Genomic DNA, 27,860 nt, shown 5'->3' with positions numbered 1-27,860 from the left:
GACCCAGATTCCAGCGGCACTTGCCTTCAGGAGTTTCTTTCACTCCCTGGGGCACAGCACCAGAATCTCTCCCCAGTTCAGCATCGAGGGGCTGCACGGCCCCACCGGGTTTTCCTCATTTCAAACCCAGGGGCTGGTGCAGGCTGGCAGCGCTCCCTGGGCACCAACGTGCTCCCAGTGTCACGGCCAAAACCGGGGACGTGCCTTTACTCTCGCAAGGTCAAGGACAAGGTTATCGGTCAGGTCTGGGGGGGATCGATGCCCCTCACCTTCCGCACAGCCGTCACACAAGCCAAGACAGCACTTGAGCACCATGGACAAAAGCGAAGCAGGCACTGAACACCCCAGGGCTGATTTTTTAAAGGGTCTTAGGTGCTCATTTCCACTGAAGACAACAGAAGTCGGTGTTTAAACTCCCTTCGGACTTCGGAGCCACAATAAGCGTTTTGCCAAAGCAGAACCTGAAGCTCCGGCTGTGACCGGAGTGAGATGGGATGGAGGGATGAACCTGTGCTTGCAGAGATGGGAAGAACACGCCTGGAAAGCCCCTGGGTAGAGCCAACAATTTCGCAGTGCAGAAGAACCCCGCAGCGGGCAGAACACCCATGGTGTGAGCCTGGGCAATGCCCCTGGTCCCCTGCCCTTCCCTCCATGGCCTCCACAAGCGCTCCCACCCCAGCACCCCAGGGCACAGCCAGGACGAGGTGACACCCATCAGAACAGGCACCCGAGAGACGGCAGGTTTGGAGGTTACAGCTGTATTAACAGCAGAGTTAGTTTAAAAAATTCATTTCCAGGCAGCGTGAAACTACATTTCGGGAGAGAGGGTTTCCAGCAAAGTCAAAAATTGAAACCATTTCATTTGCAGTTGAGCAAAACACTGTTTTCAGGCCAATTAACCCGTGGAAAAGAATTATTGCTGTACTGGTACTGCTGCATTTAGAAAACACAGGGACAAAATCTTTGGACTCTTTGGAATCTCTTCCTCCTCTACCCCTCTAATGTGACCCAAATTTGCTCGACGAGTTCACTGCAGACATTTGCCCAGTTCTCCCAGCAGACCCCGGAGCCAGCTGGGGCACTCGGGGGCCGGGACCTCAGGCGGCAGTTCCCAGCGGCATCTTCCCCCTCCCCGTCCCGGTGTCCACAGGACCCGCTGGCCGGCCCCGTGCTGCCGCACTCTCAGTAAAAGCCCTTCACTCGCTTGTTGTCCGGGTCAAACGGGGACTTGGTGTGTGCTCGGGCAGGGTAGGTGACTCCCATCCGCTCCAGCTGGTAGCTGCCGCTCTTCACGAAATCCAGCGAGACCTGCAAGGCAGAGCCATGGCAAAAACCCTGTTAGATGCTGCGAGGCACCGGTGAGGCACCGGCTCCCCGCCAGCATCCCAGCTCCATCACTGGGCAAGCTCCCGCGCCAGCCCGCAGATGTGCTTTCCTCAGAAAACCTGGCTCTGCCATCCCAGGAGGATGCACAGAGAAGAGGAAAATGGATTTTTAAAAGCACTCAGCTAAAAAAAAAATAAAATAAAAAGAACGAAGTGTTTAATTTTTTTTGGAGGTTGGGTGGTCAGTGCCAGGCAGTGCCGGCAGCTGAGACACCCCGGTGCAGGGAAGGGCTGGGGGGGGGTCTCGATGCCGGTGTGTTTTTATCACCTGGAAATTGTCAGCAAATCAGCAACAAACAGAATTTTTGTTTCTCTCCTCTCTGCCTCACCCCCGTACCTCTTCTGCTCCTCTGACTCTCTGGCCCTGATGCTGCAGAGACATCCCCATCCTGGACCTCCCTTCCCAGAGCCAGGGAGCATCACACCCGGTCGCTGAGGGACCAGATCCGTGGAAGGAAACACGGCAAAGCCCTGAGCAGCCGTGCTGGGCACCCCACTGCCAGGGAGCTGCAAAGAGGGGGGCTCTGTGTGCCCTCCTCCCAGGGCTTGGGGCTGGCGCGGGGTCTGGGTCCAGCACCAAGCCCCTGATGGGGATGGTATGGGGCAGGGTCCGGGTGCAGGTCCCCCAAGCCACCCCCTCTCCCTGCACAGCAAAGCTTCCCCCTCCTTCTGCAATCGCTGCCCAAACCGAGTGGGAGTTATCCCGCGGCGTGGGGAGACGAGGGCTGCACGTTAACGTCTGCTTAACGAGCGTTGCTTCCCGGCGGCAGCCAAGCCGGAGCGGCCACGCAAAGGACTTGGCAAGGGCTGGGGACCCCATGGCGCGACCACCCGTGTGCGGTGCCTCTCCCCACGGCTGCCATTGCAGCCCCTGCGAAGCCCAGCAGGCAGCTGCCTGCTGCCAGCCCCGTTGGGTGCTGCCGCGGCAGAGCTCTCCCGGCAGCGGGTGTGCGAGCGGGGAGAGCGGCGCGATGGATGCACCCGGTGGGGATGCACTCAGCGCCGCTCTGCCGCATCGGTGCCTCGCTGGAGGCAGGAGGGGACCGTCCCCCCACCACCTCCATCCTGCTGCCTCTGTCACGCTGCCTGGGGCAGGCGGGGGCGGCCGGGAGAGCAAGATGTAACGGGGGGGGGGGGAGCGGGGAGGAGAGTGAGAGAGGGGGAGAGAGGGAAAGGGAAGGAAAGTCTAGGGGGAACATTCACCGTGGGGAAAAAAGGTGGTCCCTGGGGGCTGAGGGGGCAACTGGAACACAAAACCACTTGACTTGGGAGTCTTGCACTGATGCAGGATTAAAAATCAAGGCAAGCACGAGGATGAAAGCACGAGCATATGCACTGCTCTTGGTTTGCAACAGGGAGGGTCCCTGGGGACGTCATCCACAGCCTCTGTCCCCACTCGGGTTCCCTGGCCTCTGCCTACAGCACGCTGCTTAATGAGGGCATCTGATTTACTATCCAGGAGTCTCCAGGGTTAATTAAGAGCCTGCTGTGCTCCTATTGGCTATTGCTCCCTATAACATAAGTTAATTCACTGTTGCAATTAAATACTCGGTTGCAATTAACATCCAAGGCAGCGCTTGAGCCAAAGAGCATTTGTGAGACCACGCAGAGCGACAGCCAGTGAGACCGACCTCGGCACCGAGCCGTGGCATCCCTCACCCTCCAGCCTCCCGCGGGGGAACCACAAGGGGGGCTGCCCCATCTCGCTCCCCAGACGACAGCAGGTTCGCACCAGGTTTGTGCATATGGCTTCAAAACCAAACAAGCGCTACGCTCCCCCCCCCCCGGCAAGCCCCCGCTGCGGGGAAGGAGGTGCAGCCATGGGCAGGGGGTCTGTACTCACCGGGCCCCCTGCGGGGTCACGGATGTAGCCGTAGGCGATGGTTTTGTCGATGGCAAATCCGAAGTCTGCCCGACGGATGTGGCCGACCACCTTGCCGTCCCGCCAGACCGCCTCCAGGCCGAACATCGGCACCTTCCTGCGAGGCGAAGGCAGAGCTGCTGTCAGCAAAGCCCCACGCCGGGACCCCACGAGGGAGAGCGGCTTGGGGGGACCGGACCCCAGCTCTGCCCCGGGCCAGCCCACGTGCCAGGGCTCCTGCTGCCCACAGGTTCATGAACCTCCCCACGCCGATCCCAGGCGCTGGCAAAGCCCCCCCAGCCCAATTTGCAAAACCTCCCGCTGTTCCGGGTGAGACAAGATAAATCCGCTCCTTGTCACACCATTTCCAGCTCCCATTAAACATCCAGCAGGGAATTTGCAGTGGGATTTAAATTAGAGATGGAATTAGAGCATGGAAAACAGATGAGCCGGCTTGCAGCTGAGCTCCACGTGCGTGCCCGGGCGCAGGGGTGGGTGGGGATGGCCAAAGGTGCTCGTCCCAGGGTGGCCACTGGCGTTGGGTGCTGCCTGGTGTTGAGCAGAGCCCGGCAGTGGTACTCACTCCTCGGTGGTGAAGCAGATGAGGCGGCGGAAGATGCCCTTGGCTTTCTGAGCCTCCACAGCCTCCCGGCCCAGGAAGGGGATGCCGGATTTGAGCTTGCAGGTGAAGGCTAAGCCTGCTTCTAGCGGGGTATCGTCAGGGCGCAGGTCTGCGTGCCAGTGCCTGTACCCTGCAGAGAGCAAGCATGGGTCGCCCGGCCTCTCCCTGCCACGGCAGCAAGCCCAGGGTGAGCAGCATCAGGGGACCAAGATGTCACCCCTGCCTCTTGGACACCCCTGATGCCCTCTATTCACTTGACCCTGGACAAAGCACCCTCGAGAGGAGCCCGTAGTGGGGAAGTCTCGGCAAGGAGTGCTGGGGCAGGTAGCATCTCTGCCAGGAGCTGCCAGACCTCCAGCCGCACTAACCCACCCGCAAAGCTGGGAAAAACTCCTTTGCCCTGGTCCCCCGGACGGAGGCAAAGCAACGAGTGCTGCTGTAAGGAAAGCAAGAAACCTTTCTCGATGCTGAGGCTGTCGATGGCTCTGTAGCCAGCATTGGTAATGCCGTGCCGGGCACCCGCCTGCATCACCGCCTGGTAAACCTTCACGCAATCCGCCCTGGGCACGTGCAGCTCCCAGCCCATCTCGCCGACGAACGACAACCTCATGGCACGGACCTGCAAAATGCAAGAGGCCAAACACCCCTGGGGACGGAGCTGGGCTGTGCAGTGCGGGAGAGGCCACGGAGCCGCCCGTCACCACGAGAAACTTCCCCTTAAACCACCCCTGCTCCGGGGGAGCGAACATCCCATCGAGAGCGGTGAGGCAGAGCAGTGCACCACAGAAAGCAGGTATCCTCAGGAAAAACGGGGGGCCAGTCATCAGCTTTGCTCAGCTGGGAACCTTGTGCGAACGCCCTGCTTTGGTGGAAGGCATTTCTTTGCGCAAAGTGCACAAAGTCAGAGTCAGTCTGAATTTCTCACCTCTGGACAGCCGAAGCTTGGCACCTGAAGCCCAGCTATTGCCAGGAGGGATGGCCAGCGGGTGGAGGGGGCTGCGGTCAGCATCCTCCAGCCACCCATCCCAGGGCTGTCGCACCAGCTGGGCTGGGGTTAGACGTGATGCTCCGGCTCCAGCCGGGCTTTTGTCTCCCTCTGCTGATCCATCAACGCCAGAAGAAAGCCCACGGGCACCCCCAGCCCTGCGTCTCCCCAAATCGGCCCGTCAGATGGGGAAACTGGTTCCCAGCAGGGCTGTCCTGCTTTGGGGCACTTGGCGGCTGCTGTCCCCTGGGGATGTCCCCCACTCAGGATGGTGCTCCCACGGCAGAGGCACCCAAAGTCTCTACAATGCCGGGCAGGGACTGAGCCCAGCGTCCCAACCCATGCCCCGCTCGCCCCAGGGGGATGCTCAGGTTTCCCCAGCGGAGGTTGTGCCCCAAAGCTTTACTCTCTGGTGCCGAATCAGCTCAACCCTGAATGCACGAAGCCCCAAAGAGGAACGAGCAGATCAGCACAGGGGACTCGGTGCTTCTCAGGGGAAGCCTCGTCCCTGGAGATCTCCCTCCCTGCCTGCCCTCCTGGGGGCACAGACCTCCCAGCCGTACTGGGACTGCCCTGCCCGTGCCCCTCCTGCTTCTTGCCCGGGCAGGCTTGCCTGCATCCTCCCGCTGTCCCCACTGAGCCAGTCTGCATTCCCAAAGCTTTCCAGGCCGGTTGCAGCCACCCTGGCTTGGACACCTTCCCTGGAGATACCCCCTGAGTCTGAGCTGCATTTCCCTCTGCTTCATCCCTTTGGATTTCTCCGCTTCCTCCCCCACAAAACCCCCTCTGTTTCATCCCTTCGGATGCACATCAACTGCCTCACCTTGGGAGGGAGATTTTTCACTCCACATAAAGGTGTCACCTAATTAGGGAACAGCCTGAGATCAAGCCGCCGCAGCCAGCGACCATCCTCATCGCGGCAGGAGATGCTCTGGGGCTTGACAGGCAACTTCCCGGCTCACTAACCCTGCCTGAGACTCAGCAGTCAGCGCCGCAGCTAAAGTGCACTTTACTTTCAGGAGCAAGTTACTCCTGGGAGAAACTTCCCCTTAAACCACCCCTGCTCCGGGGGAGCGAACATCCCATCAAGAGGGGTGAGGCAGAGCAGTGCACCACAGAAAGCAGGTATCCTCAGGAAAAACGGGGGGCCAGTCATCAGCTTTGCACAGGCAGGGGTTGGGGGTTGCACCCACGCGTGCGTACCCCAGGCAGGGCTGGGCACCCCACCACGGAGGCCAAGGGGGATGTCAGGGGCTGGGCTCAGCTGCTCCAGCCAGCTTTCTGCTAAATTCCCCTAGGATCAGGTTTTTCTGTTAGATTTCAACTGGAGCTGTGAAATAGCATCAATTCCTGGGTCTTTCAACAGCAATTCAAAAGCATTTTAAGTATTCTAGAAAATGAAAGTCTGAACTTTATCCTGCATCCAGCAGTGAAATTCAAAGGGGGATCTTTCTCTGCTGTTCAATACAATGAGAGATGCTATATATAAACTCACAAACCAATCGGTAATTTCCAGAGTCATTAACTCTGCTGGAACTCTCCTTTCACTCCAGCTGATTTTGTTCAACTACTGAGTTAATGCACGAAAATCTCAGCGATAACTTTTTAAAGATGTTGGGTTCAGTTTAATCCCCCTGGAAGGCGATAATATCAGCGAAGGCTTCAGCCTGCTGTCCTGAGAAACCCTCGTACTTGAATTTCGGCATGGGCTGGAGCCCCCCCATCTCATCGTGCAGCGAGGGCCTGAAGGAGACCTCCCGAAAGGTGGCCCCAGCAGCAGGCAGGGAGTGCCCCCCCCAGCCCTGAGCCCTCGCACACCCAAGATTTTTCCTACAGTCAGGGCATTTACACCCAAAAGTAGCCACAAAATTTCTACCACCTATTTCTTCCTCGCAGGACCGGATTATTTTTTACAAACTTGAAGCGAAATGTAAATAAACTAGTCCTGCTCTTGAAGATGGGAACATTTACACACCTTTCCCAGGGGATAACTAAATTATTACGAGACGTTATCAGCTTGCCACAGGCGTGACAGGGGAGGACGTGGGGAGGGTTATAACTCACCGGTGGAGATGAAAATGCAACGTATTGGACAGCCTGCAACCGTGGATTGGCCCTCGCGTCCCCCGTGCCACTGTCCCCCCGCAAGGGACGCTGAACACACTGTGGGTTTCGGCACCCGGAGCACAGGGCACACTGATATTGATGGTTTGGAGGATTAATCCAAGTTGGGCAAAATCTGTGGCTTACTTAAACCGCCCTAACCCTTGGCTAGGCTCTTGCTCACAAATCAAGTAGCCTTAATTTGATTCAGCAGCAATCCCTTCAGCAGCCAGCTGCATTCGAATTAAAGCCACTTTAATTCCAAATGAAAAGTGTCCGCGTGCGGCTTAACCCAATTTCACTAATATCCAGCCTGCCTCCAACTCCCTGTTTTCCTGCTGCCTTTTATCAGATTTCCCGCTGCACCTTCACCCCCTCCCCATCTCCCATCAGACACCGACCCCAGAGCCAGGCAAACGCTGGCTCCTCCAGGCAGGAGAGCGGTGCCCTGGGACCGCTGCCTTCCCAGATTTCCCATGGAAAGGATGGGGTACCACCTCTACCCCCTCTCCCAAAGGGCTGGGTTTGAAATGGAAGGAATATTTCGTATGGGGTAAACATCAATAAGTAACTGAGGCAGAGCTTCTTGGGTAAACCTTGCAAACAATTTTCCCCAATACCAAAATTTGCCGGCAGCAGGTTTTCCCAGAACGTTTCTCTTTTGGCAAAACGACACTTTGTGGTCACCAACTCTTCACTTTAGGGTGTTGCAAGCAGGTTAAACCAGCAGCTTCACACATGACAAAACGCCCCAAAGAACTGCCACCACCCCCTTTCCCCAGGTATAACTTCAGACCACGTTGATCTCCGCTGGACAAAGCCGGGGAGAGATTTAAGGAGCTTTTCTCGCTGCCCCGCACCAGGCGAGACGGAGGAGTCCAACCTAGCAGGCAGCGCTGAGAAACCTCACAGCAAACCCCAGGGACTGATCTGTCTCTTTGCAACACAACAAAGGACACCAAACTGCTTTAGGCTGAGCCTTCCTCCCTCGACACCTCCGAGCGATGCCACACAATGTGTTAAACCCATCGCTGCGGGTCCCGGCAGAGGCTCCGGGCTGCTGGGCATGGTACAGCTCCTGTGGCTTGCTGAGCACTGTCGCACTCAGGACAGCATGCACGTGCCTGCCCCTGCTCTGCAGGCAAAACGCCCTCACCTCCATCTGCAAAACACCCAGCACCCCCCACCCATGACTCCGCACCAGGCACCCAAGCCGGGCAGCGGTGCTGGTTTCCACCATCACCCCAAAGGGCTTCTCGTCCCCTTGCTCCGACACCGAGGGGCTTAGCCCGAGGCGTCAGTGCGGAGCGTTACCATTTCTGCGCTTTTCTCGCATAACCGCTGACGTGAGTCCTGAAATCTGGGCAAATGCCGGATGATCTGCGCTTGTACTGAAAGCTTAAGGTTGTCAGACTTCTCCTGTGATCAAATACACCGACTCTGCAGGCTGCCTAGCCCTTACTGCCGGTACTTCACACACTTTACATTAAATAGTCTCCAGTTTTTTTATGAGTAGGGGGAAAGGAGGGGGAAAAAGAGTGTCAAATAAATCTCTTTATCGCCAGTGTTCACCCCTAATCTATGGAAGGCATCTCTTGTTCCTCCGACATTGCTGCAAAGCCATAAGTGACCATGTCCTTTCCCCAAGCTCAGTCCAGGCTGCAACACTGTCGGGCAGGCTGGGAGAGCAGGTTGGCACCTGGCAAGCAAATGGGGAGACAAATATCCCAGTTTTTGGCCTTTTCCTACAAAAAAACCCCAACAAAACCTCCCAGCTGCCCACTGCAGCAGTGGGGAGGCAGACGGGATCCCTGGCAGAGGATGCTCGGGTGTGCAGGCTGGCGGATGGTTGCCCCAGTGAACAGAGATCCCCGGGGAGCTGGAGGGCCACCCCATCCTACCGTGCATCCTGCGGCCGTGGCAAGTTTGTGGGTGGAGAAGGGGAAAGCGTCGTTGCTGAGGTCGGTGTCGAGCACTTCTTGGAGGACGACGCGGCTGTGGGGAAACAGCAAAGCGGCCGTGGTGAAAGGACGTAGCTTGCCAGCCTGCTCAGCCTACAGCTAAAACTTGCTTTCTTGTCTTGTTGGCAAGAGAGACGTCTCCTTCTGAATGGGAGCTGATGTGAGTGATACGCCATGCTGTGAGAGCCTCGAAAGAAATGCCAGTTCCCCAGCAAACGGAGCGCCGCTCCAGCCAGACCATTGCCTGGTGCCGTGGGGCTCACACCGGGACCTGGCATCCCTCCATCCCTCCCTCCGTCCATCCCTGTATCCCTCCATCCATCCCTGTATCCCTCCATCCCTGTATCCCTCCATCCCTGTATCCCTCCATCCATCCCTCCCTCCGTCCATCCCTGTATCCCTCCATCCATCCCTCCCTCCGTCCATCCCTGTATCCCTCCATCCATCCGCCCATGGGTCCTGCATCAGGGTGCAAGGAGGGGACTGTGACGCTCTCCCTGCACTCACCTCAGGGGTCCCTGGATGCTCATCATGCCCAGCTCCTCCGAGCAGTCGAGGAGTTTGCACTGGAGCTTCATGTCCTGCAGCACGGCGGCGATGTGCGACCAGTTGTGCTGAGCCACGGCCCCGCCGATAGCCAGGTAGTAGCCGTCCCCTGGAAGACACCCCCCGGCAGCCTGTCAGGCTTGAGAGCGTTTGGCTGAGGGTGATGCCCAGCTCAGCTCAGCTCAGGGCTGGTTTTGTTCTCCACAGGCTGAGCTGCAGCCCTGAGCCTCTCCAGCTTGCACAGCCCAGGGGGGCCCACCAAAAAAGGGGAGGGTTAAATAGTGCTGGGGCAAGGGAGGGCTTTGGGGCTCTGCTAACATCCACGCTGCCTTTTACTTGGCTCATTAAAACCTGAAAGAAGAAAAGGTAAAACAAGCTGGCCGAGCCCTGGAGGTGCCTGTGTGTGCGCGAGCATCATGGAAAGAGGAAAAACTCTTTGTGCCTTGAAACCAACAGTAAAAGCATCTGCTCTTTTGTCCCAGTACACAGCAGATGCCAAAGTGCGGAGGGAGCCGGGAACTACAGGTGGGAGCAGGGAAGGCTGCAGTGACCGGGCTGTGACCAGTGCAGGGGCTGCACTGTATACGAGGAATTTCATCTCGTCAGTAATTCTGGGTGGGAAAATCCCCAAGGATGTGGTTTGGGAGCTGATTAATACATAATCAATCTTCCTTCTGTCTTTCCTGCCACTACAAAATTGCTCTCTGATAGTCTGTCATAACGATAATAAGTGCAGCCACCTACCGTAATTGGAAAAACAGACTTCGCTGCGATTAAACTCCTCCATCACCCGACAAACCCTGCAGCTCTGCCATCCGCTTCCCATCACCCTTCTGCCCCCGGCGAGCACCCCAGACGAGAGGGCTGCAGGATTCGCCCGTGGGGAGGGAAGAGCTCACCGGCACCCGACCGCGCCGGGGCAAAGACAAGATCTCCCCTGCAACACCCATCGCCCTGCTGCAGGGCTGGTCCCTTCCGAGCAGCCACTCCGAGGGTGACACTGTGTGGGGACGGGGCATCCCAGCGCAAACCTCCCTTGGGTGCTTGGCAGTGCCGCCCGAGACCAGCTCAGTGCCCTCCTCTGCTGCTGCTGCTGCCTAATGCCATTTCTGCCCTCTGGGCTGACTGCTCTGCTTCCATTCAATTCCTCTTTACTGCAGCTGATAAGGACTTGGGGAAAGGTCAGAGCCGCCAGCCGGGGCTGGACAAACCCAATAACGTCGATGAGCAGTGCAGGCCCCTGGGGACAAGGGGGATAATTGAGTTACAGGGACCGAGGGGCGGAGGTGGAAAAAGCCAGGTGGCTGCCATTAGGTAAATGCAATCACCCCCGCGCCTGCAGCCCCAAGCATGGCAGGGATGGAGAAGATGCTGGCAGAACTCCGGGTGAACCTGCTGCCACGGCTGCTCGGGACTGGAAAAGTCTTTGCGTGCATTGATGCAGCTGAAAAAGGCAGCGGGAGAGGGTGGGAGCTGAACTGCGGGAGGGTAAACCCGGCCAGCGGTCTGCCCCAGCCCCACGGCAGCTGCAGAAACGCGCCCGCCGCCAGCATCCCCGTGCTCAGGGCTTTTACCTTCGAAGGTGGGGGCCAGGGGGGAGGCAGGGTCCCCGGGGCTGATCCGGCTGACAGTCAGGTCGCTCTCCACGCCGCCCCGCTTGTTCAACATGCAGGTGTACACGGTCGAGCCTGGGGGAAGGAGACGGGCACCGCTGCCCATCAGCCAGCCCCGGCATACAGCCCCGGCAGAGAGAGGACGGTCCCAGGAAAATCAGCCCTCATCCCTACGTCAGCTGCCACCGCCCGGGAATGCCCTGAGGGGCCCTGGGTGTCCCAGCACCAGGAGGAAGACAGGAGCTGGGCTTTTCCCCCTCGAGATCCGTGTGAGGAGCTGAAGCTGCACCTTGGACATGCCGTAAGCTGCCTCCCACCCCCAGAGAGGGGGGCGGCTTCTCCCCGTGCAAACCGTGGCTGCCCCGGGCTGTGCTTGATTTACCCCGTACTCATCACATCTCCAGCTGTGAGGCACAGCTGGAGCCAGAGGGCCAGACCCCCACTCCCTCACCTCCCAGCTCCTCCTTGGTTTGTTTTGGTGCAAGATGGGCTTTCCCGGGGCAGCGCTCAGCAGAGGCAGCGCAGCCGAAATCAGGGTGCTGAGCCGGTACCTGGTGCTTTGCTCACGTCGGCAGTGAACAGCCAGTTCGCCGCTTTGGTTGCTTCAGGACCAACCAGGTAGAATTTCCCAAAATAAGACATGTCGAAGAGCGCCAGGGCGTTTCTGCACGTTAAGCATTCATTCTTGATCTACAATTAAAGCAAACACACCGCTGAAGTTGAGCCGTATTCTGGCTCCACAAAGAGATACACACGTTAAAACCATTTCTGTAATGGGAAACAATACCAGGACACTCGCCTGGTGCCTTTAAAGGCTGTAAGGCTTCAAAACACTCCTGAAAAATTAAACAGAGCAAGTCTGACAGACCTTCCTGTCCCCAATCCTATTCTTTATGTCACAACACAGTGACAATTATCAATAATAACAGTTAAATTTTATGAAATTGGGTATTTCCCCCAAGCTGGCCTCAACTCTCATTTGGGAAAGCAGCAGTAAAATCCCTGTGGCCTCTCTGCCGACATTTTCGAGCACGGGCTGTGCATTTCTCTTAATCTTTTTGGAACATTTTCCCCAGTTTTGGGCAAAGCTCGCTGCTTCCCCTCCCTCTGAGCCTCACCAACTCCACCCAAAGCAGTGGTGTGTCAGGGGCTCTGCTGCTTCTAACCCCCCCAGCTCCAGATGTGCCCAGCGGTTTTAGCCCCCCACACTCACGATATCATGGTGGGGGGGGAAGTCAAAGGTGTACTCGTCCCCCAGCAGCCGGTTGTAGGTGTAATCCCTGTGGCGCTCCTGGCCGTAGGCGCCGTAGTAGTCGTAATCCAGGACCTGGCGAGGGGGAAGCGGGAGGATGGGGGCAGTGAGGAAGACAGCATGAGGCTGAAGCTGAGGGGCTTCTCCAGTCATGTTCACCCCATGCTGGGAGAGGAGCGAGTCTGTGCAGGACCTAGTTGTGGTGATGGGTCCCCAGCCCAGCATCCCTGCCCTCAGTGATGGGTCCCCAGCCCAGCATCCCTGCCCTCAGTGATGGGTCCCCAGCCCAGCATCCCTGCCCTCGGTGATGGGTCCCCAGCCCGGCATCCCTGCCCATGGTGATGGGTCCCCAGCCCGGCATCCCTGCCCTCGGTGATGGGTCCCCAGCCCGGCATCCCTGCCCATGGTGATGGGTCCCCAGCCCAGCATCCCTGCCCTCGGTGATGGGTCCCCAGCCTGGTGTCCCTGCCCATGGTGATGGGTCCCCAGCCCAGCATCCCTGCCCTCGGTGATGGGTCCCCAGCCTGGTGTCCCTGCCCGTTCTCTCTTCAATATATAGAAGTGAGATCAGTGCCTGTTGTTTGGGAGCACTGCAGGCAGATGCTGCCTGTTGCAGAGGGACAGGCAGACACAGCACACACACACGGATCTCACTCTTACCGCTGTTATAGTGAATTAAAGCCCAACAGCTTTTATGGACCCGTTTTGGGGACATGCAACTGCTTGCAGCCTACTGCACCCCCTGCACTCACAGGATGCATCCTACACGCGCCAGGCGTGGCCGGTACCCTGCGGGCTGACCACCCCCGACACGCGTGCCGTGCTTACAGGGGCTGCTCCCCCGGGGCTGAACCAGCCAGGCCTCTCCCAGCCATGCCGCTCCTGGAAAACACAGCCCTGTCGCAGCAGCTCCTATGCAAACAAAGCCAGAAAAATAGGAACAAATTGTTAAAAAAAAGCTTTTTCACTGCTTTTTGAGCAGAGCCCAGGCTGCCCTTCCTGAGCACGTGTTCAAGACCCGACTTGTGACCCCTTGGCTTTGGCTATCAGCAGCCAAAATCAGCTCTGTGGTTTGCCTTTTCAAACAATGGTAAACCCCAGCTGCCTGCAAATTGGCTGATATTTCTGCCCCCCAAGAAGGGTATTTGCCTCGATGGCAGCCGACTGGCAGGAGTCCGGCAGCCCAGCTGTGCACCCCACCAAAACTTGCGCTACGGTGCAGGAATTACTGACCGGGAGATGCTAAATCCAGAGAGCAAGATTCCCCCGTGATGTTTACAAGAGTAATTATATAATAACATTTAAGATTTATACGGCAACCTTCTCATTCCTCCTCTGTGCTCTCAGGAAAATCTCTCTGCACGCAATTAATTAGGGATCCATTAAGATATTTTTGTTTGGTGCCTCTGTTCGGAAAAGAATAGATTTTGTTGAACATTTCAGAAATGATTCAGTGCCTATTTATAAAACACAGCACATGTTCTGGAGCTGCATGTATAAATACCAGGCTGTCAGTCAAATGGGCATCGCTTATTAGACATGCTATTAAAAAATAAATTGCATCCTCAGTGACAGAAAACAACTCAGCTGTCAACCAAACACCGGGGGCCGGCGGGGAGGGATGTCTGTTTTACTGCTTGAGCCTCTGCTCTCCATCAGAAGAGGAATGGTGTGATGGGGATTAGAGACAAGCAGAAATGGGCTTGAGAAATGCGGCTGCTCCTGGCTGGGGCTGGGGCTGGCAGTGACGGGGTGGGATGAGGCACCGGCCCCGGGTGACCTCGAGCATCTCGGAAGAGCTGGGTGACTTTGGGGGCTCTGAGCCGCAGCTGCTGCAATGCTGCTGGTGCAACAAACCGCTGGAAACTGGGGGGGGGGTTTCTCAAGCGCTGCATCTTGAAAGTGTTCACCTCTGGAGATGTGTGCAAGGAAGCAGCTGGTGAAGGCAGGAGCAGGGAGCAGCCCTGGCTGGTGGCTCCAAGGAGCAAAGCCAGCAGGGACTTAGGGGGTGCTGGCAAAAATCACCTCCATGGAGGCACAGCTGCTCCCCACTCTTCCTGCAGCCCTCCCCGTGACCTGGGCTTGCTCCACATTGCGAGACACCGTTCTGGGGAGGAAAAGCTGCTGCCGAGCTGTGAGCGAGGCACGGCAGGACATCACCGTGGGCGGCCGGCACCCCACAGCCGAGCTGGACTGGCAGTGAACGAAATAAAGCCTCTGAGCCCTTCTCGCCACTTTTCCCTTGCCCAGCAACCATCACCAGGCTCTTAAGCCATGTCTGCTGAGTTAAATCTTGGGGGAATGCTTGCCATCTCTACCATTAAACTGTCCCTGGCCCCAGCACCCTCACAGCACGCACCCGGCAAGCTTTGGGATTCAGCAGGGATCTTCCCAGGATGGATGGATGGGAGCACGGACACAGCACGCTGCTTTGGAGAGCGATACAGCTGCAGCCACTCCTTGCCACCTCTTTTTTGCTGCAAGGATTCTTCGAGGGTCTCCCATCGCTCCTCGCACGGCAGCCCGGGTTGGGGTGCGCGTCCTCACCTCGTGCAGGGGGTCCTTCCTCACGTTGCGCCCCGCCAGCGGCTCGTCGTGGGGGAAGACGACAGAGTAGTTCTTGGCGTAGGACTCGTGGCTCCGCTCCCGGATCCAGCGGTTGTTGTCGGTGAGGGAGTGGTGAAACCTCCTGGAAGGCAGGGAGAGGGCAGCGTCCGGATGAGCCCAGCGGTTCATGGGATGCTTCCTCCCCACCCCGGCATGGCCCTCTTGGCCAGATCCAGATGTGGATGCAGCTGCTGTGGTGTAAAATTGCTACTCCCGCACCCGTTTCATGGGTAGGAGAGCAAAGGAACCAAGCGGGGCTTGGTGCTGCTGTGCCGCAGCGCTGCCCACCACAGCCCCCTGCTCCAGGCACAGAACGACTGGGAGCAGAATGTAGCCCTGCTGGAAGGGAAAAAGTAAAAAAAGAGGAGAATTGAGGTTAATTCTGCTCCGCTTCAGCCTGGGGCTGGCCTCTGAGCATGCCTCGTGCACAGCCCAGGTTTAAACGCAGCCCTGCTGAGGGAAAGAGCCCTGGACATTCCTTACATTTTTCATCCAATTCTCCCTAGGCTGAAATATAAATAAAACCTGAAGCATTTTAAATTTGTTTGACATATTTTCACCTCTCAAACAGAAAAGCTCCTTGAAGGAATGTGCCAGCTCAGCACGCGCTCAGGTCGTTATTACCAGAGACCTATAACTCACGCAGAGCAGCCCCAGGTGCCGGTGGCACCTTTCCCGTCCTCCGGCTTCGCAGGCAGGGGAGCGCGGCTCTCTGAATTACCACCCGCTCCTCTCCAGCCCAAAGCCCCCAGGTCTGGAAAAAGGAAGGCAGGCAGCAGGCAAGACAAAATGTCATTTACAGTGTCCTTTAAAACAATACCTTCAGCTTCCCTCCCTGCTGCCTGGGTGCTGAGGAGAGGCAGGGCACCGGGGCTGAGCCCTGCAGCGGTGCAAGCAATGCAAGCAGTGCTCCCCAAAAGCAGTTGTGGGCTCACTGTGAGGGCAGCTGCCTCTTCTGCCAGCATGGAACAGGCAGCGGGTGACACATGGCGTGTCACCAGCACCCACGGCTGCCCCGTCAGCACCAGCACCGACGTGCTGAATTTTTGACAGTGGCAAGAGGAGCAACAGCTGCCAGATGAAATATTTACAAGCGAGTGTTTTGAGAGGATAAATATTTAAATGTGTGGAGAAGGGAGTTATTTAAAGAGGAGCTTAGTATTTGCCATCAAAAGAAAAAAAAAAAACCAAAACGGGTCTGACGTCAGCTTGGTGACGGGGCAGGTGGGATACAGGGGATGCTCAGGTAATCCAGACGCAAGGGCTGGAAAGCCCCCGGGCACTGTCTGAGCAGGGCCAGGTTCCCACGGCGCAGGTCGGCCCACGACGGCTGCGGCTGTGCCAACCTGCCCGTCCGACGGCGCAGCGGTGCCTGCCCTGCCCGGGGATTTCGGCCCGTTGCTGGCTGCTGGAGGCATCTCCCGCTGAGCTCTGCGGGCACCAGCACCGTCCTCTCTCCTCCCAGCCCGAGTCAATGGGGTGTTTACCAGCTTTGCCACTAAAGCAACGTGATTTTAAAGGCTTTGTCCCTGACAAGATGGTTGCTGTCGCTAGAAGCCCTTTAAGAAAGCCCAAACCCAATCAAATATAATCAAGCAAGTCAAAAGCAATTACAGAGCCAACATCTGCACAGTCAAAACTCCTGGCCCATGTCGTGCTGCAGATTGGGGGGGGGAAGCTAATCCTTCTCCTGTTGAAATCATCACCCTCGATTATTAACTTAGAGGATTAAGCACGGCACTAATTGACCAACAACAAAACCCAAACGTAATTACCCTGTCCTTCCCCATCACCGCAATCTCCTCATGCCTGATGGAAGCTGTTTGTGCAGAAGCGGAATGAGGCAAATGAGATAAACCCCACGTGTAAATTCATTAAAGCCATTGAGCGTAATTGATTCCAGCTCCTCGGAGGGACACAGGCTGTGGCGCGGACACTGCCCGGACACCCACCCGCGATGCCAGCATCCAGCCCTGCCGTGAAACCCGTGGCCGAGGACCACCCAAGGATGAGGGGTATCAGCCAAGGAGCCCCCAGCCCGCGGGGACCTGGGGCAGCTGGGCTGACTTGCCTGATGTCGTAGCCGTACATGTCCTTCTCCGGCCGCCCGTGGATGATCCAGTGGGCCAGCTCCCTCCCGCAGCCACCTCCCAGCATCATCCCTGGGGGAAGAGGAGAGGATCCAGATGAGGCCAGGAGGCCAAGTGCGGCTGTGGGTGCTGGGCTCTGCCCGGCGTACGACGACCGCATGGGGATGCGTGAGGTGTGATCCCTTCAGGTCTCTCTTACCGGCGCTGTTGAAGCCGCAGCCAAGGAAGAAGCCTCGGACCTCTGGAGCTTCCCCCATGAGCGGCTTGTGGTCAGCCGTGAACGACTCTGCAAGACAGAGAGGGGGATGTGCCAGCGAGGCCAGGACAGGTGTTTTGGGGACACATCACACACTTTAGGAGCGGGCTTCCTACAGCTTCCCATGCTGGCCTTTGTCTGCTCCTGCTCCCAGAGAGGTCGATGGGGCCAGAACTGGACCAACATTAAGCACTTCCCAGCACCTCAGCTCGGGCGTCCCCCACCCGCACCTCTCCAACAACGCCCGGGCAGCAGAGGCCAAAGGGAAGGCTGCCCTGGTACTGGGATGCTCAACATCACGCAGGTGTCTTGTGCAGGCTCCTGAAGCAAACACACGTACGTATATATACACACATATTTGTTTCGGACGCTTGCATGTGTATACATGCGTGCACACACACATATGCCCATCGCACTGTGGGTGGCAGAGGCAGGCGCTGGGGGCACGAGGCAGCTCCTCTGCAGCCCTGCGCGTTGGACAGTCTGTCCCCGCACCGACGAGCCCCCGGGCTCGGGGTAACTGTGCCCTCCGCACCCCGGGGAGCTCGGCAGCGCTCGCTGCACGCCAGCACTGCGAGGGGAGGAACCTCAGCGTTAGGGTTTGGACTGAAAATTTGTGAAGCGGAATGACTCCCCAACCAGAAGGTGCGCGAGGCACCGCCGTGGCTGCAGCAGCCTCTTCCTTCCTCTCAGTCCCCCAGTCAAGGGGGTTGCACCGACCTCTTTGTTGCCTCTTCAACATCTGGGCCGTATTTCATTATGATGATTATATTTCACCTGCATCGATTTCTGCTGGGAAATTCCATGAATTTAAGCTATTTCATTCAGCTGAGGGATTGCTGCTGATGTCGCCCAAGGCTCCTGTGCTAACGATGTCTCCTGCTGCCAGCTGCTGCTCCCCATGGGGTCCCTGTGCAAATCCCCGCTACGGAGGACAGAGCAAAACACCCTGACAGAGGTGTGCGATCCTCCTCCCTGTGTCATGGTGGTTCATCCACCCGTGTGAAAGGAGAGAGGGAAGACAGATTTCAGTCCTGTCCTTCCCCTGCCCAACAATGCCCAGCTTGTTTCCCGTGATCTCTGTGCTCAGGAGAAGGCAAGAGCAGAGCCAGAAGAATATTTGCACCTTCACCAAAGCAGTTTCTTCACATGCCAACATCCCCGTACCGATACACCAGGCTACAAATTCGCTGAGTTAACGGAACACCACCCAAAGCACCTCCCCTTCACCAGCGGTGCACGCCAGCCCTGCTGACTTTGCACTGGGACGGATGCTGAGTGCCCATACGGGACCTCGGCTCGCTCGGCTGCAGGGCAGAAACAGCTTAAACCACCCCGATTCAGTCTGCTTTGGTCCCCTGCGCCTGAGGCTGTTCTGGTGGTGAAATATTTACCGCGCAGCAGAAGGGACAAGTGTTTGCTATTTGCTTCAGCCCAGCGTGACTCAGCTGTCGCAAGCAAACCAGCTGCTGGTTTAAATCAAGAAGTAGAAAAGGAGGAGCGCTGACCCTTCGGAAATGACATTACTGTGCTACAGATACCAGACATTTATCTATAAGAAGTCAGCTCCCCACCGGAGGCCACCAGCTCTGCTTACACTGCAGTTTAACCAAACCCTCGGTACCCAGGGCCAAAGCCCCCACTCTGTACGTGTCGTGTTTTATCTGCTGCGGGGCAGGCGATGTGCCCTACATTCCCCTTGTGCAGCAGCACTGCTCCCTCCCCAAGGGCGTCGAGGGTTTCCCTTTAAGTGCTTCAGCAAAAAAGGGAATATTTTCAATTTTTCTTTCATAGCACGTGGTGGATTTCAAGGCCAAATGAAGTGCGCAGGGCTGGGGTGCAACGGCTGGTATCACCTCCAGCTGCCGCCGCAGCGATGCCATGGCCTTTAACTCCACACCAGACAGCCTGCGATGTAAATCTGGTTAAATCTAATGTCATTGGCCCAGAAGCAAGTAGTAAAAATAATAATATAACGCTTGGTAAAACAACGGCCACTGCTTGAAAAAAAAAAAATCTGCCCGTTAATTCCCCATTCCAGTGGCCACAACATCGGCCGTAAATCTGCGCTAGCCAGCCCCCAGTTTGGACCAAGGCACCGAGCTCCCCGGGTATTTCTCCACCTAGGCTAAGCCTGGGATGCCACCCCTCGGAAGACGAGACCATTGCAGCCAGCCAGACCGCAGGCGCTTGCTTTCTCTGCATTCAGAGAATTTTTCTTCTCCCCAAGTTATGAAGTTTCCCCTTGCCCCCCAGCAAGATCCTTGGAGGAATGCAGCCGCCATGGTGCCACCGCTGCCAACATTACCTGGCCCGCAGACAGTGGATTTAATGCCCGTTTTCTCCAGCACCGGTACTCTGTTGATGGCACCTTCAATGTGTTGCATGAAAACATCCCAGTCCAGATCAAAGAGGCCAAAAGCAAACTTTTCAGATACCTGAAGGTGGGACACACAGCAGAGTACAGCTGAGGGCGTGAGAACTTCTCAGCTCTGGCAGCCTTGGAGACTGTGGAAAATCGAGGCTGCTTTGCAGACTCTGGTTCCTTTGGATTTTCACAAACAGCCCGGCCACACCAAAGGTCTGGGGCAGAGCCCAAATTAAGACACCTGCACCTGGATAAAGGGATGAAGCAGCAGGGCAGGGACCGCACGGTGGCCTCTAAATGCCCCCCAGCCCAGCCTTGTCATCTCGTTCCTGTTGCCTCTGCACCTCTATATATCTGCGCCAGAGCCGGACCCAAAGGGCAGATGCTGTCCTGGGCTTTCCCCACCGGCTGCACGGAGGTTGGTACCCGCAGGAGCCGGGGGCTGAGGTGCTCACGCCTGCGCCCACCCCTGCAAGGTGGGTTCCCTGGAAACCTGGCTTGTTCCCCCGGAAAACCTCCCGGCACCGCTCACCTCCTCCCAGAAGATGGGGTTTGACTCATATCCACCCACGGAAAGGGCATCGCCTTGGAGACGGAGATACACCGAGGCGTCATGATCGCGAACGTTTGGCATGTTCTGAAAAACGGGGAGGAGGAGCGGAGGGGTGAGAAGGGGCTGAGAGTCGCAGGGAGACCCCAACACTGCCCCGGCTGCACCCCGGCGAGGCTGAGCGGGATGAGCTGGGGGTCTGGGGTGACCTGCCAAGGATGGGAGCAGCGGTGGCCCTGTGGATGTTCCCACAGCCCCGAAATCTGAGTGCCCGTGTTGCCCCAAGAGGATGGCACCCAGGTCAGCTCCAGCAAACCTGGCCAAACCACGGGCAAAGCCGCGTAGACAGGCAGCGATGCTGCGGGCAGCACACCCGCTCACCGTGCCTGAGCCCAGGCACTCAAGCTGGAAGCCGAGCCTTGCACAAATCCTGCCTAATCAGCAGCTGACGAACTCCAGCGCTGCGGGCAGGAGCCGTGCCAGGGGTGCATTTGCACAAGCGCCAGGACAGCAGCACCTCGGCTCTCCGGCTGCTCCTCTGCGGCACAGGCAGCACCGGGGATGCTCGGGGGAGCGGGAGCAGCCCCCGCGGTTGATCCCAGCAGGGAAAGAATCATTCCTCTGCCACCCGCCTCCGCAGGAGGATGCAACAGCACAACACACGGGCAGCAGTGCGCAAAGAATGAGGGACTCGTTCTCGTGAATAATGGATAGAGAAACATTCGAATAGCATGGAAGTACTGGCGTAGGGCGTACTGCGATTCATGTTGACAAACGGAATTAAGTGGATTGAACAGGAGGCACCGGGGTCTGCAAACTGCAGCCTCTTCTTTGAAAAGTGTCTTTCCCACCGTGTTTGTACAGCACAGCGGAGTTATAAATGTAATCACTGACACCAGCACTTTTTAAAATGTGGCACCTCGGACTGAAAAGTCAGACAGAGGCTTGTTCAGAAAGTGTTTGGCATCTTCATGAATGCTGCTATCAGACACCAAACGCATCAGAGGCCTTACAGTAACTATACTGAGATGAAAAAAAAAAAAAGATGACAATTAACCTGCTATTCAGAACATCGTTAAATATTAAATACGAGTCTATTAAAGGTAGCCTGATAGTCCTGCTAGGAGGAGAAGGTGCTGGGTGTGCACATCCCCGGGTGCCTGCAGAGCCTGGCCCGGCTGAAGGCAGGAATGGGAGTGGATGGGGGGGTCCCACGAGTCCAGGGTGCCAGGGGGGTCTGTCCCATCACACCCTGCCACGTGCGGCGGGGGGCAGGAACCCACGCTGCCCTCCAGAGCGGAGGAGCCGATCCGCAGTCGCGCGGGACTGACCTGAATGCCCTCGATGCGCTCGGTCACCACGTAGGCGTGATGCATCCCCACCAGCGGCACGTGCACACCGGCCAGCCGGCCCAGGGCTCGCGCCCACACGCCTGTGGAGAGAGCAGCCCCGCGCTGAGCACCTCTCCGACCTCCACGCCCCGCCGGAGAGCTGCGGCGGTCTGGGGGTGACAGCCAGGTGGGGGGGCCAAGGACTGATGCAGACCCTCCCCGGCTCACGGGATGCAAAGCCACCCCCTGCCCTGCGGCCGCAGCCCCGGTCCCTCACCTTCCTTGCCGTGCTTTGCGCCCCGTACCTGCACAGTTCACCACGCAGGGAGTCTGGATGGTCCCGTGGGCTGTCTCTACTGCATACACCCTCTTCACCCCAAAATCATCAGCTCTGACCTGGATGCCGGTGACGGGGCAGTTCTCGATGATCTGGTGGCAGAGAAAGGGCAGCAGTAATGGCAGGGTTGCAAGGGCAGCGGGACAACCCGGCTCGCCTGACATCTGGCCCCCAAATCTGGGAAAGGTGAATCTAAGCAGTGGTCTGGCACTGGCTGTCTCCCTTTCCCAACACCTATTACTGTTACCACCGGTAGTAACGTGCTTCTCCTTAACTACAGGCTCAAACCGCTGCTCTGTGTGCCCGCAGCTGCAGAGGATGTTTATTATTTACATGGGCAGGAGTGAAGCAACGCACCAAGGACAGGCTCATAGTCCCTGCCTCAAGGACTGAATCCACCTTGCCGTGCTCCTAAAGGCCTTTTTTTTCCTCCTGTATTTTCCCCGGATCTCTTTGTTGCTGTCAAAGTCGAACAGGACAACATCTTTCTTGGGCAAAGACCTGTTGCTGCAGGAGCAGCTCTGCTCCGGTGGGAAAGGAGGAGCTGGGGAAGGCAGAGGATGGTACCTCCTCCCAGGGTAAACAGGTATTAATTAGTAATTACTAATTAGGAACTACCGTAGCGCCTCTGGCAGTTGCTGCTCTGGCAAGAGTTGAGCAGGTACCAGCTGGATCCATGGTGCCGTCCTTCGGGACGTACAGCGTGCCGTACAGGTCATCGATGTTCATCAGCGGGTACAGGTCCTTGGTCTGCGATGGGGTGAGGACGTAGGACTCCACGCCGTACACCTTCCCCAGCTGCCAACCGCACAAGAAAACCAGGAGCTCAAGCAGGCAACAAAAGCTTTGCTCATCGCTTGCTGCTGGAGGAGGAGAAGACCCCAGGACCTGTTCATCTCCCAGTTGAGGCAACTGCTGCCCCAAGGCAAGCCCTAAATCCAGCGTGGGGTGGGATGGCCTGCACAGATTTCAGGGAATATGGTCCCATATTCCCATGCAAGCTGCCTGTGCAGCTGGAAAAATGATGCTACCGCTCCTGTACAACTGGAAAAATGATGCTACCGCTGTCTGAAAGGGCAAGAATCCACGGCTGGATTTAACTTCGCCTACTTTGCCAGCACTTTGCCAGCACTTTGCCTGATTTCAGCAGCCTTACAGAAGCTAGGAGGCCGCCCTGGCAGCATAACGCAGGCCACTCGCCATTCTCCGGGTGGGAAGGCCACGCTGTTCGGAGACCCCGGTGCTCCCCAGCCGTGGGACCCCAGCCCTGCTCCCGTGGGCAGGAGCTAACCACCACCTCCTGCAGCCCACCCGTCCGGCGGGGGACACGCACCGAGGGGCTTCTCCCTACCGACATGAGCCTCTTGTATTCATCGAGGCGCTGCTTGTTGGAGGCGATGAAGAGCCCTCCGTTCTCCACCCAGCCCGCGTGCAGCCCCGTCTCCGCCGGCAGCTCCCGGCTGACCACGTCCCGCGTGTGCGCCAGCAGCTCCACTTCCACGTCGCTGGGACGCAGCTGCCACAGCAGACCTGGGAAACGCACACACAGAGCCCACGGGTGGGACAGGCGGCTCCGCCACCCCCACACCCCCCCCCCCGCCAAGTGCAGGATACAGAAGGGACCCCGCGGTCCCACGCGTGGCGTGTGTGATCCTGCCGGGGCTCTTGCTCCATCTCGTGGCGACGTGGGAGCGCTACAAATCGTCGGTTTCTGTTTGCCTTGGGCATTCAATGAATGGGGGACAAAGGGGCTCTGGAGCAGACTACCCCAAAAGAGACAAACTCAGAAAAAGTGTATTGAATGAACCTCTTCTTGCTCCCCCCCTTCCTGCCAAAGAAAATTGGCTTAAAGAAGAAAAAAAAAAAGAGGTGTGGAAATAAACTGGTTTGTTCTCCTGTGGTCACATAGAACTTTTTAAAAAAAGAAAATTTGGGGGATGTTTTCTTAACGAAAAGTTATGCCAAAAAGAAAAACAGAAACCCTGAAATTCTCCACATTTAAAGCCAAAGCTCTCCAGCACGCCCGGAGCCAGCCTGCACAATGGATCCTCTCCACGGACATCGGCACATCCCGGACCATGGGCATCTCCGCGCCCGCCGCCCGCACCCCAGGCAGCACCCGCGCCGTGCCCGCAGCCTCACCGGCCGTGTGCCAGGTGGTGCCCGAGGTCAGGCGGTCCCTCTCCAGCAGCACGACGCTGGTGACACCCTGCTTGGCCAGGTGGTAGGTGGTCTGGCAGCCCAGGCTGCCCCCCCCGACCACCACCACCTCGGCCGAGGGTGGCGGGGGCCGGCTGGGCTCCACGCTCCCGGAGCCTTCCTCCTTCAGCGTCTTCTGGTATGGGACGCTCTTCTTCGTCGTGGGGCCCGTCGCGCTGCTGAAGGGCCGGGGGCTTCTCCAGGGGGCTGGCAGGCAGCGGGGGGCGGCCGCCCGCAAGGCGCAGCTCACGCAGGACATCTCCGCCTGCAAATCCCAAAAACACCTCGCTGGCACGGGTAGGGGACCCTCGGCCAGCCCGGCTGCTCACCACCATTTCTGTGGTAGCAGCATCTCTGGGTGCTGTGCGAGGGGCTGAGCAGCTCGCGGCGGCTGGAAGGAGCCCCGGGGCACGTCCCTGAGCGAGCTGCTGGGATCCCCTTCCAGCAGGGAAACAGGATCCCGGCTGCACGTGCGTGCGGCTCCCAAACACCCTTCAGAGGGGCCCCGCTGAAAAAAGGGCTTGGAAATGCACAGGGCACGGCAATGCCTGCGCTCGCTCACGCCTGCAGAAACCATTTTCTTTTTTTCTGTTGTGTTCAGGAGCTGCTTGGCCACAGTGAAGGCACGTGGTTCGCCCCTTATCAAAAGAGGGTGGTGCAATGGCTGCTGGTGGGGGACGGGGACAGATCCTGCCTGCAGACACCCCAGCCCCTGCACGCAAGTCTCCTGGCCGGGGACGTGGCTCGGGGTTTGCTCCAGGCGCGTGGTTTTGGGTGCACAAGCAGGGGTGCAGCGGGGGCTCGCAGCCAGCACCAGCCCCCTCCCACACGAGCCACGGGCTATGGCTGGGGGCTGCCCCGGAGCTCACCCCACTGAGACCCCCCCGCTCGCTGCCACGCGGCCTCCAAAACACCCGCCGTCCCCCCGCAGCCCAGCGAAGCTGCAAACTCCCGCTCAGCAAATCCCGTGACGCCCGCAGGAGTTTCTCGGACAGCCCACGCCAGGTTCCCACCGCCGCGACTTGCCGGGCTCCACTCACCGGCCGGGCTCACTCGGGGCTGGCTTTCCCTACCGCGATGGCCGTGGGGCCCCTGCCTTCCTCTGATGCTCTTGTCCTCCTCCTCCTCCTCTTCCGTGCACGGCTGTCCCTTCGGCCCCCGCTGCAAAAAAACATTAACCAGCGCCGGAGGTGAGCGGAGCCAGCCCAGGCAGCCGGGGATGAGCTCTTACCCCTTCTCTTAGCTCGGCTGCTTCTCGACAAAGAAAAAAAAAAAAGTCAGGCAGAGTGGAGAAACTCGAAACAGGGAGGAAAATGCTGCTTTTCTCCCCAGCTCGGTGCCTGGCAGAAAACAAACAGCCCAGCTGGGGCCAGTGGGGGCTCGCAGCCTCCCGGGCTCGCTCGGCGCTGGCTGGAGCCGTCAGCTGGATGCCAGAAAGCAAACACGGCGAGGAAAGGCACCATCTGACCCTCCTGCCAGCGTTCCCAGCAATTACATTTTTTAAGAGCAGAATTAAAATAAATTTACACGTTTCCTAAGGCAGACCCAAGAGCTCAAAGCAAAGGTGGGAACACCAAAAAAATTTAATTTAGAGGGGGTAGGAAAATAAACATTTGATTTAGATCTCCCAACCCAAAGGTTTATTGTTTCTCCTGCCCAGGACTTGTCCCTGAAATCAAGGCCTGTTTGGGCAGGATACGCAGGCAACGTCAAGTTCTTTGAAGGTGGCTCTGAAGGGCCAGATTCGGATATCTTGGAGAAGCAGGGGTCAGGGCTGAGCCGGGGTTTGGCTGGCGGGGTCGGGGTCCGAGCAGCATCGTCGTCCCTGCAGCATCCCCTGGGCAGCATCGCCCGCCCATGGCCCCATGGAGCCCCGAGCAGCCCAGGGACGGTGTTTGGGGGGGGGAGGTTGGCATTCACCAGCACCGTGTCCCTGGGAAGTGCCCCCCCCCCCGCTGCTCCCCACCACCCCGTGCCTCTGCTCTGGCACGCTGAACACACCGTGGTGCCCAGTCTGCATCCAAATTCCCCCAGTTTGGGCAGGGGTTGAATAGAAGCGGAGGAGTTTGCTTGTTCCCGCATTAGTCCTGTCTCAGGCAGCGTTTCCCTCCTTCTCCCAAAGATAAAATCAGTTTCTATGTTTTAGAGAGAGACCTCCAATTCCTCCAGACTTGTCCATGGATTAATTGCTCAGAACAACGGCAAACAAGTCTAAACTCCTGTTTGCAGTGGGGTGTTTCTGTTTGACAGGCCAAAACCATTTCATCAGCGCGTATCCATTATAAATGCGACCTTTGGGTTAGACCAGACCTAAACCCATGCAAGCCCAAGCACGCATTCAGCACCCCGAGCCGTTCACCGTGCTCAGGACAGGCAGCAGAGAAAGCGGCTGCGACGTCAGTCCCTCCGAGCGCAGGGCTCCGATGCAGCTCAGAGCAGGAACGAGGGTGGTTATTTTTATCGACGGTCAGTCCATCGTAGAGGGAGCCTAAGCCAGTACAATCTTTTCCCTGTAATTCTTAGATTAATTATAAAATAAAGGAGCACAGCGGTTTGCACGCGCCAGCTGGAGTTTTCTAGGTCACAGCAAACATTATGGCTAATGCAGGAATGAACTAGCCAGGCGTGCTGCAATTCTGCAGCTGAGCATTGCATGCACCAGGCTGCGAGTGCGTGCCATGGCCGGAGCCCGCGCGGGCACGCGTGCAAAGCTGGCTTTGCCCTCCTCTGCACCGCATCTGAATTCGGTCTTGAGAAAGCACAACCGGTGCACGATCCCAAACCAAAAGCGGGCTCGATCCTGCACAGTCCTGCTGGGCAGAGCTTTTCTGAGCTCTGATCTTGGCAACCCCCTGCCTCAGTTTCCCCGTCCCAATTGCACAGCGCTTTGGACCCTTGTTTTGTGGTCCACCGAGCTGGGCGGCGTGAGCGCTCGCACCCAGCTGACACACCTGCCCGTGGCACGGACCAGCCAAGGTGGCAGAGGGAGGTGGCCACACGCTGGCCGGCCACAGGCCACCGGGGCCGTGCCCAAGGCCCAGCCACAGGGACACCGCGGGGCGGCCGTCGGACTCTGCGGCACAGAGCGGGAACTGCTGTTTGCAGAGGGCAGCCAGCAATCGCAACCACCCCCGGCACCGTGTTTGCTCAGAGCAGAGGCCATGGTGAGCCCAGCTAATGTGGGAGATTATGTCAGCAGCTGCTATTGCTGGGGGGAAAAAATAAGAAATAAGTAAAAAGAAAACCTGTGTCTGGTGCATCCCCCTTCCTGGGGCAGGCTGGGGTCCGCGCAGGGCTGGAGTCAGCTGCGTTGGCCACGGCTAAAAATTTATTCTCCTGTTAATGCCCCTGGGAAGGCTGCTCCTGGTCTGGTTACAGCGCCTGGCCGTGCCCGGGCACGGTCAATAAATGCCCCATTTATCCCCGAGGCGTCAGCCCGCGTCGGTGCGAACCCCAGGGGGAGGTTTAGACGTGGAGCTGAGCACAGCCGGCTGCCGAGGCACCCGCCTGGCCGAGGCCACAACACTGCCAGCTCCAGCCACCCTCCGAGGGTTAGATGTCACCAGATGCCACCGAGCAGCCAGCCCCGGGGGCGGCAGGGATATCTGCAGAGGCAGGACCCTGCCCAGAAGAAGATTTTTGCATTTACCTGCTCTTGCAGCCGTCGGCCGGTTCCAGGCTCCAGCGCGGCATTAGCCCAGCCGCACCACGGGCACCCGACGCCTGACCCGCTCGGGGCTGAGCCGAAGCTCATCGCGGGCAGGAGAGCACCCGGGCACCAAACCCCGGTATTT

General features: G+C 58.0%; 1 protein-coding gene across 2 annotated transcripts; it reads right to left on the bottom strand.

The window, feature by feature from the left end:
• Positions 1-742: 742 nt before the first annotated feature.
• SARDH (sarcosine dehydrogenase) lies at positions 743-25,484 on the bottom strand. Of its 2 annotated transcripts, XM_054849049.1 has the most exons (22): positions 25,298-25,484; positions 25,107-25,227; positions 24,010-24,331; positions 23,219-23,397; positions 22,486-22,665; positions 21,836-21,959; positions 21,531-21,631; positions 20,182-20,286; positions 19,590-19,719; positions 17,225-17,311; positions 17,007-17,097; positions 14,876-15,017; positions 13,157-13,240; positions 12,290-12,403; positions 11,628-11,766; positions 11,038-11,151; positions 9,425-9,572; positions 8,858-8,951; positions 4,325-4,487; positions 3,830-3,998; positions 3,229-3,364; positions 743-1,308 (listed from the first exon to the last, which is right to left on the bottom strand). In XM_054849049.1, exons 3-22 carry the CDS (start codon positions 24,323-24,325, stop codon positions 1,183-1,185), a joined length of 2,742 nt encoding a protein of 913 aa, XP_054705024.1. In that variant the 5' UTR covers positions 24,326-24,331; positions 25,107-25,227; positions 25,298-25,484; the 3' UTR covers positions 743-1,182. The 2 variants fall into 2 exon arrangements, with proteins under 2 accessions (XP_054705024.1, XP_054705023.1); XM_054849048.1 differs by having other exon boundaries at positions 25,107-25,484.
• Positions 25,485-27,860: the final 2,376 nt, after the last annotated feature.

The sequence above is a fragment of the Grus americana genome, chromosome 20 (assembly GCF_028858705.1).
Source record: "Grus americana isolate bGruAme1 chromosome 20, bGruAme1.mat, whole genome shotgun sequence".
NCBI classification, from domain to species: domain Eukaryota; kingdom Metazoa; phylum Chordata; class Aves; order Gruiformes; family Gruidae; genus Grus; species Grus americana.
The sequence above is the reverse complement of the archived record's forward strand: the minus strand, read 5'-3'. Positions and strand labels throughout refer to the sequence as shown.

Bases quoted from the DNA above. Each gene is read 5' to 3' on its own strand.
- SARDH (XM_054849048.1), bottom strand. From the start codon at position 24,325: ATGTCCTGCGTGAGCTGCGCCTTGCGGGCGGCCGCCCCCCGCTGCCTG. The intron at 22,666-23,218 runs GTAGGGAGAAGC...TGCGGTTGGCAG, and splicing joins AATACAAGAGGCTCATGTCG to CTGGGGAAGGTGTACGGCGT. The intron at 3,999-4,324 runs GTTTCTTGCTTT...TGCTCTCTGCAG, and splicing joins CAGCCTCAGCATCGAGAAAG to GGTACAGGCACTGGCACGCA.